Source organism: Paramormyrops kingsleyae, chromosome 14 (assembly GCF_048594095.1).
Source record: "Paramormyrops kingsleyae isolate MSU_618 chromosome 14, PKINGS_0.4, whole genome shotgun sequence".
Lineage (NCBI taxonomy): Eukaryota > Metazoa > Chordata > Actinopteri > Osteoglossiformes > Mormyridae > Paramormyrops > Paramormyrops kingsleyae.
In genome coordinates this window covers 2,703,642-2,716,089 of record NC_132810.1, presented here as the reverse complement: position 1 = coordinate 2,716,089, position 12,448 = coordinate 2,703,642, and the positions used below count along the sequence as shown (strand labels likewise).

Below are 12,448 nucleotides of genomic sequence, written 5' to 3'. Positions count from 1 at the left end.
TAATATATATGCGGTGGAGTCCCGACAATCATAAGCGTCAGATATTTTTGTGCATTAAAAATAAACAAAAACGACGGATCGTCCTTTACGTTATTATTTCGTTTTTTCTTTTTTGGAGGAATTTGTTTGTCTTACAATGGAATATGTGTTATGATGTTACGTTTCTGTTTATGACGTTGCGGTAGGCTTTATTGTGGGATGGGTACTTACACAAATCTAAAACTACTTTCGTATAAAAACTATGTATTTGTACTGAGACGGTAAACATTACACACCTTAATCAAAAATAATGACAGATTTAAAAAAAATCTTCATTGTATTTTGTTGATGGACGGAATTTTTGTCCTTTCGGTTCAGATTCTGTACACCTATTTCACGATTCTGGCGCCCCCTGCACGGAGAAAGGAGGTATTTCACTTAATTAACGTTCTTCGATATCTTTGTCTTATACCTTGTTACCAATATGTTTAGTTAATTATTAATAAGCTCTATGATTAAATTATCGAACTGACAGAATTACAAATGGAATTTCTTCGATTATGTCTGAGATAACAGTTTGAATACCTGTAATATTTTCTTAATTTATTTTTTTTCTACGGTTCTCGGTTCGTGCTTGCAGTTATTGTCAAGCTGAACACAGAGTTATGTAATTCAAAGACGATTTTTACGGCTTTGGGTTTTCAGAACCGAATAACGAAACAGAACATGCATCCCGACGTAATTACATGTTCGGAGTGACATTATATATTTTCACCCTACAGACTCACTGTTTATTTATCATTTGACCTTTTGCGGTTTTCAGCGAAGTGATGAAGTTGATGTTTGAATCCCCTTTCCGGAGAAAACGGACTTTTCTTGCTCGGCATCTGTCTTTAACAAAGCCATGGCATGTTGATACATTTTTGAGTGATTTCCCTGTAAAGTAGTTGTTAAATTCAAAATCTTGTTACCTACTTTTATTTTCATACTGTACACGTGTGTGTGTGTGTGTGTGTGTGTGTGAGAGAGAGAGAGAGAGAGAGAGAGAGAGAGAATAATTATGTGGATGTTATTTCAACTGATAGGTGTCATTTAATCTGTTTAAATTATCACAATTATAGGTTAAATGTATTTTAATGAACGAATGAGCGAATTTTTCCTAATTCCAAATACAAAACTGACATCAAGGTACGCCACCAACATCTATACGTACAACCCTCGTCCATTCATCCTTTATCCAACTGTGCAACTTACTCAATAAGTGGAAATATGCGCTTTAAAAAAAATACTGCTCTTAATTACAATTTTTCCGAACCTAGGCAATAAGTTCCATTTTGGCAGGCTTTATTTTTATTTTAATTTTTAGCATAATAAAATTGCTATACTTACCATACAATGAAAAAAAAGTATCGGCAATGCTGATAATAAGACAGAAGAAAATTTGATAATAGATTTCTTTTTCCTGAAAATGCAACTATCCTTTCCTCCCAAACTGAAGCTGCTTTGATCTGTCGATATGATAATAATACAGTATAATAATATAGTGCTATTAATTTTTTGGTGCGACCCTCCAAAAACATTACAGGATTCCACCTACAAAATGAAATAAAAGAAACACTGGAAGTCATTTTACTGCTTAATCATTAAACCGTTCAATTCATTGCATTCTGTAATGTTTATCTCTCGCTTTTCTCCAAGGTCCTATTAAACGTAGTGCAAAATCTGAGTGAATTCCGCATATGTATGCAGCATATATTGTATAAACACGAGAATTAACGCAATTTTTTTTTTCAGTTACAGTGAAAAGAATGTCTGTTTAAAAGTAACAAAACAAAATGACTACACCAATAAATAAAACTAACAATAATCGCACGGCTCAGTTCAATTATGGCTTAAATATCGAATAATATCGAAAATCTCAAAAAGAAAAAGAAATAACTTGGAAAAATACTATTAACCATCCAAGTATCTGTCTCCCAACCATTTCTCGTGGTCAGTGTCCGCGACAGTCTGGGGTACACCCTAGATAAGATACCCGTAGGCTATATCGCAGGGGACATAACCACACACATAGGGGAAATTTCTACATGCTTCTGTGCCCGGACTTCTACGAGAGACCCGCGGGACACGGGGAGAACAGCCAGACCCAAAGCACAACCCAGGGGCAGTCTTCGTGCCCCCGCCACGAGGATGGGTGGGACCCATTGACCCACCTAACTATCAATCCGTTTTCGCTTCTTCTGGTATTATTAGCCTGCGAGTTTTAATTGTTGTCGTTTGGTTTAAAATTAAGACATTTGAATAATAATTACAATTTCAAATTACAATTAGATATACTATCAGCATTTCATTCGCTTCAGTTTACTTTGCATATTTGCAAGTTAAATTCTGTTAGTGATTAAGCTAAGGACACGACATCCATGTGAAGAGACCAATGACTTTTGCACCCTGAACACGCAATGCATAACTTCGGTGAGAAGTTCGGTGTTCATATATATTAAATTCATATATTTATTATTAAGATTCCCCGTAATTCCATTGTAAAACCACTTCCAATACTGCCCCCCACCCCCCCACGCTCTGCCTACATGACTTTGGTACTGCGGATGGAAACCGGGCCACCTCTGCAGAATGTTGGCACTACAGTAAACAAGCAGCCGTTACATATGCGAACACAGATCGGAAGCTCGGGTCAGAACCCCATCTCTGAAGGTTCGGGTGCAGTGGTGCCCGGCTGCCCCTCGTTGTTTAATCTAAATGTGACACTTAACCTTTCACTGAGTCATTGTTTTTAACAAGCATCATGTACTGAAGACCAGTCGGCGATTCCAGGATTTGAGCCTTAGGAGGAAATACGGAACGAAATCGCTAAATGGATTTAAAACAATAATTCTTCGGGGGCAACACGAAAAAATAGCGCGTCTGAAGCCTAGCCGAATATGACCTAGAATTGTCTATGCTGAAAACAAAATTACTTTAGTACAGCCTGTATACTTTAGGACGGATCTCAGTGGTCAGGTATTTAACTCAGAAGAACGTGATTTTCAACTGTTGCTCTCACCCAGCTATTAAATGTCTGAATTAAAAACATACGTTTGTTGCCTTTTGTTGAACAATTTTAAATCCGTCCGGTATTATTATTTTACGGACTTGTTGTAGCTTGTAATTTTCTTCTTCTGAAAAGAGAAAAAACGATGACTTTTTGACAGAAGTGATTGGATTAATTTTTAGGAGGACAAATGGCACCATTTGCTACTCTTCAGAGTATCCATAACGCTGTCGGTTGTTCGTGCGTGCATTAGTTAGTATTAAAATATTAAATGACAGATTAAGTCACTTGTTATTCATTAGTTTTAAAGACGGCGATATTTTTGTGTTGGCACAATTGACATGAATCCAGGTGAGCTTTAAAATGGATGCCGATTCACTTAGAACAATTTTCGTGATTTATTAATAAAATAGTAAATGTAACAAGAGCAGGCCTAAGGCCGACTGCGTTTTAGCTAAGTCCGGCTACTCAGAAAACATGTAAAGACATCTACATACATAGTAAGACAACTCAGTTAAGCACTCAAATTTCTCATGTAACGGCTGCAGACAAACCTAATAAATTTTTTATTAAGATATTCTTCAATAATTAGCATAGGCCTATCGTAATTCGCGCGACCTTATTATTAGGTTTATTATTATTATTATTATTATTATTATTATTATTATTAGTAGTAGTAGTAGTAGTAGTAGTAGTAGTAGTAGTAGTATTGTTGTTGTCCAAAAAAGAGCGTCAGAGTGTAATTGCGATCTATTAAGCGCGACCTCTGCATCTCTGTAACAGAGTAGCAGGCAGAAGTGACAATTAAGAGCAGAAAATAACATGTAAGTTGTCTCACTCGTCAGTTTACGAAGTAAATTACGGAGTACGTTATTTACGAAGAATTTCTGGAAATACTCGATAATTAACGTTTTATCTTTAAAGTGAGAGATTGCGAACTATACGAAGCTGTCGGGAAACGCACCCCAGACCCGATTTCACTGCCTCCTCCCATACCACAATCCCGCAAACTACAATCCTTAATGTAATGAAGCAGCGCCGCTTACCGGTTCAATATTGTTTTATTAATGTTCGACTTGTTGTTTTTTTAAGATAAAGAAAAAGTTTGGTGTACTGCTATTACTATTACCAGCCTACAACTACTATTATTAACACCACTACTACTACTGCTAATAGCCTAGTAATGATAACAATAATAATACATGAGAACCCCAGCGACCCTGCATAGGAAAAACGGATCTAGAAGATGGATAATAATAATAATAATAATAATTTGTTGTTGGTGTTGGTGTTATTATCATCATAAATACTAGTAGCAGTGGTAGTAGTTTGGGAGTTTGGGATAGTACTGGTAGGACTATAATGACAGCCTGTGTTACACTCTCTGCATTATGTACTACGTATTTTAAACATGTCTTTTGTGCGATTAGTTCTAGTTAATACACCTCGGTTAATCTACTGCCGCGACATTTAAATGTTGAGATGTTCAATATCGGAAGGTTACGTGTGTTAGTTTGAGGGCAAACATAAAATGATTACGATAGCTTGGATTAGGGAAATGTGCAGTGCAATTCTTTACGTGTCCTCTAGGCGGAAGTGTTGGACCGTATTTTCGTATGCCTACGTCGTATTTTAAAAATACTGAGAAGTTCATGCGTTGTGACTTTATAACAGGACTGGACTGGCCGTCTGACATACTGGTAAGCCCGCAAAATTTATCGTGAAGATACCGCCTGTCCCGCCCCCCACCCACCCCCAAAATGTAGTATATTTACAACATTCTTGTGGAGGATAAATGTACCCCAAAAGGCTGAAATAAAAAAAATATATATCAGACAATTCATTTTTAGTCAGCACGAGATTTGGTTAACCTTTTGATTCTGTTTTTATATTAGTATTCATTTATAAAAGTACATTACAGGAAAATGATGTTAAATCGTTGACTGATGAGTAAGCCTATATAATATTTCAACGAGAACATTTTTGTAGAAAATAAGAACAGAAATAATATAAAATAAGAACAGAAAAGAAACAAAGCAAATAAGAATCTATAGGCCTGTCATCTGATCTTCCCACTCTTTAGGTTGGTGAGGGTCTCGGCGATTCTCATCCATCCATCATCTAAACAGCGGTTTCCTGTTTAGGGTCGCGGGGGGCGGGGGGGGGGGGGGGGGGCTGGCGGACAGAACAGGGGGCATGATGCCAGTCCATTGCATGTCTAGGCGGAGTTTGATGTTTGCATTTTGGGGGCCAAAAGGACCACATTCTTACTCACTGTACAAGTGTTAATGCACATACTCCATGCACACATAACCTATTGGAAAAAAATACTAATTTGTACTTTTGAGGGTCCAATTGCTTGTTACTGGGGCTGTACCATCAAGGGTCTGCGAATTGTACCCTAGCTGCAGGTAAATGTACCTTTTAAGGTATAGAAATGCACTCTGAGGGACATTTTGTACCATTGAGGGTACATTAATGTTGTTTTTACCTTGGAGTACGGAACTGTACCAGGGCTGTATCCTATTTTTCTGACGGCAGATCTATAGGGTAGCAACAAACCGCTTATGCAAAGTGCAAAGGGGCAGCCTGGAAAACAGTTGCGAGTAAACAAATGCATTCAAACAACTAACCTAAACAAACAACTGCTAAATCCATGCATAATACCTTCTGTTAGCTATAGCCAATTTACTTAATGCAGCAGAAGTCGATATTGACATTAGAGTCACCTCAGGTGACTAGGGTCCCTTCCCCAAACTCCTACCATGATGTGTATCCGTAGTACCTCGAAGAAACCCACACTGCATGGGGAGAAAATGCAACTGGGATGGGCAACTGGGAACACTACCTGGGATAGGCACCAGGCCCCCATCTATCTCTGATGAGGATATGAATAGAAGGTGGAAGCAGCAGCCTTGTGCCAATCAATTTAGGTATGTGCACGTGCCTACCCACAATTTTGTAAAAATGTAATGTATACATGAATTATTCCGTCAGCCGATAACGTGCCTATATTGACTGCGAATAACACGCCGTTAAATTCGCAGTAAACTTGCAGTCACGGTATTCTGGCCAATGAGCTTCCTCCGTTAGACTGCGTCTGTTAATCCCCTCCCCCATCCCTCATCATTCCCAATAACGCTACACATAATCAACGATCTGTTACATTCATGACTCACATCTCAGTTGGACATGTTGGAATCTATAGGCCTATTAGTTACATAAAGTTTCAAAAACATTAATATCTGCATATATGTGTATTTTTTATGTGTTGTGTGCGGCTTTATGTGCCTTCCCACAAATTTGATTTGCACAATGCCGATGGATGGACTGATGGATATCAAAGAAAATACATTTTCAATATGTAATAAAATACATTATGCCTTTAAGTAAAAAAGCGCTTAAAACGTTATGTGCTTTTGAGCTAAGCCTATTCTCCCCTCATCAGTGCATATCATATATGAATTGTTCAAATAACCTTTACTTCTAAAGGCATTATAAATGTATAAAGTTTCGTTCTGTTACATGTTCGACTTACTGAACACTGCAGTATTCCACTTGGCTATGCAGTGATACTTGACTTAATGAAAATCCAACTAAAAGCGCTTAAAGTCAGTGGCAGAATGAGCGTGTTTTGTTACAGTTTCCTAGTATGTTTTCCATGAAACGGTGGGAAACGTTGTGCAAGAAACTTTGAGGTACATTTTCTCTCGTTTGCTGCATGTGTCAGAAGTGTATATAGTAGCTTTAGTCATAGATGCAAGCAGTTGTCTATTGATTTTCCCCCACACACATCAAAGCACACAAACAAAAAAATCAGTTTTGTGTATTTCAGGATTGTTGCCGCATTTTGACAATAGTGTAAACGTAGAGCACAGAATGTGACAGTGAAGCCTTGGTGTGCTTCCGTGGCTGCGCGAGAGGTCAGAGGTGACTCCGTTATATTCCTCGAATAGGCACTCTGGTCACCAAGGTGATTCCTTTGTGTCATAGTGCTCATTCGCTCCTGTATATGCAGGTGTGCCTTCTACACGCTTTCACAGTATATATGCCATAAAGTCTTTCTGATTTGTTTGCATTTCTGGAGGTGTGTTTCTGTATTGTGCATGTTAGAGGACAAACCATTATGTCAAATGTTTAATACTGCAGTGTTTTATTGTCATTATCTTTGCAGCTGGGAAATGTTATCTTGTGTCACAACATAGTTACATATAGATGGAATAACAATAAGCCCACTTGATTTGACTGTTACTTGACTATTATTGACTGATACTGTATATTTAGTAATGTTATTCATGTAACAGATAATATGCATGTTATGGGGTGTGATTTTCTGCACATTGTGTTCTGCTCATTGGTTAGCAGTTCATAGTGTAACGGTAGGTTATTTGGCCCCAGTTTAACTACAACCTACAGTAGAGACACTTCAACAATGTTTTCCCTGTATGATAGGTAGTAAAACTCTCTGTGACATGAAGTAAATGCTTCATTAAGTGCCTTTCCATTTCCATTTCCATTTCACTGTGCTAGAACTGTAGCCATTGTTGTTTCATTATATGTGAATGTCACAGGTGGCTAAATTGTTGCCAGATAAATAGTACCACCGTTTTAGGTAAAATGTGTAACCTTAGAATTTTACCTTCGCATTTTTATTATAAGGTTGATGGGAAATTGTTTGCCAGTAATTATATTGCCAGGAATATGCGTGTGTAATTTATCACCTATATCGTTAAAACATTTAAAACTCATATTCTATAAACAATGTATATTGTAAAAATATACAAAGCTGAAATTGTACATAATTTTTGTTTTGGTTCTTTGTCTTAGAATGCCATTATGAGGACGAAAGGTGCAGTTAATTTCGATTAATGATGTTTCAAATCGTTGTATATGATCGAGATTACTTGTTTTCGTTATATTTCTGTTTGGCACAATAAAATCAGAACATTACTGACAGGACAGTGGCTTGCTTTAGTGAATCACCGCAAAGTACAATAAACGCAAAAATGCTACACAGAAAATAATGATGCAAATTGTCTTAAGCGACAGGACCTAATCAAAAAAATTCGTTTTAGTTTTAAAAACGTTTGTTTTAGATGTTTAAAAGATACCTTTATAGAATTTAAGATCGATTATCCCACTTGTCACATTTCTTTAGATAATGACTGGTACTATTTATAAGAAATATTGTTTTATTTTTGTTTAAAAATTACAACAAGTTGGAACGTAAATGTAAAATTTTGTATCCAAATCATCAGGAAAAAAAACTCGAATTATCCCTTTGCAGTTTGCCACCAAAGACTAATAACGAAAGCAAATATTTGGTATTGAAGAGCACTTCTTAGTTTAAAAGTACATACTCTAGGTGGAACCCACTTTAGCCATGGGTGTTTAATAGATTTGAAGGCTGTAAGAGGTCATTGTATTTAGACATTCTCACGTTGGACAACACTCTGTTTTGCCTTGTCGAGTTGGGCGCTTAAATTAAGTGCTTTCAGTAACAACGCGTGTAGTCCTCGAATAATGTATTCGAAACACTACTCAAATTTATTTGAGTGCTTCTATCATCATGGTTCTTTCTCTGTCGTCTTGTATTTGGGTATTGATTGTAAATTGATTTTCTTGTTTGTTTGTTTTAAATCAGTGACGGTAACGTTGTGTAATTTCCGAAAGATAATACTGTCAACATACAGCACAGTGCAATACATGGGTGAAAAGCCAATAACGTTACAGTAGATTCTTTGATCTAAAGTATCAAAATAGCAAAAACCACTGTTATTTTACTTTAAAATTCATAAAGTCGACTAATTGGTGCCAACAAATGAGTCTGATACTAGAAAGCGAAGACATTTAATTCGGTTTGGAAACGCATAAGTAATAACTCTGTATAGACTTGGCGGCAGTAGACGTGGAGCAGTAGATAGTGGCCCAAATCCTATTCAACCTCATTCAAAACCATGACAACAAGAAACAAGCTCGGATTTATCCCAGAACGTTAAAGCACATTGTGCTAAAGCGTCAATCACGCTTTATTTCGGGACTGAACAAATGCAAAATCTTGACTGGAACAAATGCTTCCAACGGGTCCAGGACGTAGGGCTACACTTTCCTCCTTTGTTCTCAGCCACTGGCTGGCATGTATTTGCGTTCCTTTTCGTTCGACCACCCAGGAAGTCCAGAAAGGCAGATCGCTCGCCTTGGAAGGCTGTTTCTGTCACCAAGGCGCTGTAGGGGTGGTTGGTTCGAGTATTGCATGGGAACTATGTCTCGTGCAAGCTGCTCCTGAAGGGCCAGTATCAGAGCCCATTGAAATGTACTGCTGCATCATACAGTACAATGTTTGTTTAAATTATTTGCAAGATACCGCTTATTTACGATTGGACACGAGATGGCTGCACTGTTCATCAGTTATCTTCAGGGAATAATTCGTTTTTCGGGTTACTTCACAACGGTGTAAGAAACATTATTTAGTATTAAAAGTATACAGAAGATCGATTAAAGTTTTGTATAAATAATTTTGATTGATCATTTTAGGGAACCCGAATTTATGCGTGCGAATACTTCCGATTTTCGATTTCGATCTTCAGATAGATTGGGTACAGTTTAAATTACACCCTATTTGGCTGACTATAGTGTTTAAAATATACAGTAGATTATTATACTTCATGAAAAATATACAATTTCTTCGTACCAATGGAAAATTTGCTGGTCAAATTAGCTATACCCGTTCATTGAGGCACATAAGCGTTTCAGGTAGTATCCCGCAAACTTTATGCAATATAGAACAATACGCCCCAAACTTTACTTTTAGTTTTACAGAATACACACGTTTTTTAACTCCCTAATTAAGATGTAAATGCTACTAGCACATATGTCATATATTTCATACCTTTAGTGGTCAGCTAAAAGAGCTATTAATAAATTAGCTAAATCAACTATTCGCATCAGGCTAATGGGTCACTTTGTATGTAAATATCTAAGTTGTTAGTGGACAACGGAGGGGGTCGTTGGTTGTCACTTGCCACCCAAGACGTCATTCAGCAACAACAATTACCATTATCTCTTTCCCACTTTTAGCGAATCAGACAGAATATGTAATGATGATGAGTGTTTCCTTTGGCTATTGTGGAAGTAACGGCGTATTCTTCTGCGCGTTCACACCTACCCTCACTTGGATTTCTGCACTTGAGTCATTCAGGTGCTTAGCATCCCAGCGAAGGAGAGACGCTGAAAGGAAGCACTGTTTGCAGAGCTGAGAGCTGTAAATATAAACATCCCGCCGTCGGGCTCCACGGGGTATTTGAGGTCGCGTTTTGACAGCGTGCTCGTCCCCTTAGCTCGCGAAGTGGATAGACCGCTTTTCGGACTTGATCTGAGATCGCATACACCGAAAACACACATTTTAAATGATGGCTCTCTCTGCTAAAATACGTTTCACCGTAAGGAGCATTTTGGATTTACCCGAACCTGAAGCCGATGCTGCTCATCAACACTCTCCAGAGCGGCCCAACTCTCCTTATTCTCCATGGTTGGACAGCGACCGGAGTCACTGCATATGTGAGTATTCATGCAATTATGCACTATTTATTATAGAAATAGGCAGTTTTACTATGTGTGTTTCGTCATTTTCTACAAGACGAAAATGTATCTCTTCAAATCAAACTGGGTACACGGGAATACTAACACGTGATTTTCATTTGAGCAGCTTCGGACGAAAGCAGTCCTGAGATATTACCCGACTCAACGAAGACACATGAGCCTTTTCCGGAAAACGCAGAGAAGAGGAAAAAGCGCCGCGTGTTGTTCTCAAAGGCCCAAACCTTCGAGCTCGAGAGGCGCTTTCAGCAACAGCGGTACCTGTCTGCCCCTGAACGGGAGCATCTGGCGCACCTCCTGAGCCTAACGCCGACTCAAGTGAAGATCTGGTTTCAGAACCATCGTTACAAGATGAAGAGAGGGCGGGCGGAGGTATCTCAAGATCTCGACCAAGCTCCTGTGCTCCGTAGAGTTGTGGTGCCTATTTTGATTCGGGATGGCAAGCCGTTTAACACCTGCGTTGTCGACCCAGACAAGACATGTAGCGAAATACCGCCGACAGTGGCTGCGACGTCCTTCAGCCTCCATGGGTACCAGTCTTTTCAGCATCCGTCACCCTTCGCCTTATTTCCCAGATATCAGCACTTACCGAGCTCTGCTGCAGCCAGGCATAGCTGGGCCTGGTGAAAGGGACTTTGTGAACATTTCAGCGACTATTGAAGCACAGAAAGCTAAGAATCCACTTTTCAACACGGGGTCACGAGAAATGTGCCATCCCAGTGTCATTTTAATTAAATAATTTCCATGGTTACTTAAACAATTTAAGAGTCTAAACTTTGTAAAGATACTGAATTGAAAATATTTTGCACATTTTAAAAGTATTTTTTGCTGATGAGCTGCCCTTAGTTTTTGTATATAGATTTAAAATGAAATGTTACTTCTCCAATAGACATTTTTATGTTGTATTCAAGTTTGACTAAATAAAACATCATCGTCGATTTTTAATGATGGTATCCATATAGATTTGAAGAAAATTGATATTACTATGTATAAATGGATTTAAATAAACTCATGAAAATGAAAAGTAAAATGTCATTCTATTTTTTCTTCACATAATACTCGAATAAAACTTGTTCAGATGAACAATTATTTCAGTTCAAGTTCAAATCAATATGCATAAAACTGAACTGAACGCAATATTTAACTAAACGAACATAGAAAAAGTATATAACAGCTTTTAATGGGTTTTAAAATTCTTTTTCATAATTCGAAATTTGTAATGTTTTAATTTGACGCCGATAATAAGATACATTGATTTTAGAACCCATAATATTAATAATACTAATAATAATTTAAGGTGTTCAAAACATTGGTATTAATTGCTTAAGTAAAATCTAGTTGAAGAAAAATGAAGAAAATGTGATTATTCAGAACCATTTGTATGAAAATTAACACGCATGTGCGCAGGCCTGGTAATTTAAATAGTTGAAACCTCACTGTATTTTTTATTATTATATCCTAAAAATGAAGGGAGCTGTTGGAATTGAACGGCTGTACATTTTGTACATGATGTTTAAAATCAATAATTAAAAAAAATGTATTCGGAATGGCTGAAAGAAATTAAAAATATTCTGGCAACGCTTGCATTAATTAATAAAGACGTGAGTTGATTTCCACGCAATTAAATTGAAATTGAAATTGTGATAACAGCGACGTTTTAAATCCTATCAAAAGTTTTTTTTTCTGATAGGGATATTGAAGTATGAATCGAATTTTGAAATAGGCCTATATCTTATCGAAAACGTTGCATGAAATTCTGTTTTATTTATACACTTCGAACGGTGCGATTAAAAGGATGATCAAACCTATCCCAAAAAATCAGAC

At 37.5% G+C, this 12,448-nt stretch overlaps 1 protein-coding gene across 1 annotated transcript; it reads left to right on the top strand.

The window, feature by feature from the left end:
• Nucleotides 1–5,534: 5,534 nt before the first annotated feature.
• On the top strand, nt 5,535–11,617 carry nkx2.9 (NK2 transcription factor related, locus 9 (Drosophila)). The gene is made up of 2 exons (XM_023827452.2): nt 5,535–10,585; nt 10,734–11,617. The coding sequence occupies exons 1-2, from the start codon at nt 10,435–10,437 to the stop codon at nt 11,249–11,251; spliced, it is 669 nt and encodes a 222-aa protein (XP_023683220.2). The 5' UTR covers nt 5,535–10,434; the 3' UTR covers nt 11,252–11,617.
• The last annotated feature ends 831 nt before the right edge of the window (nt 11,618–12,448 follow it).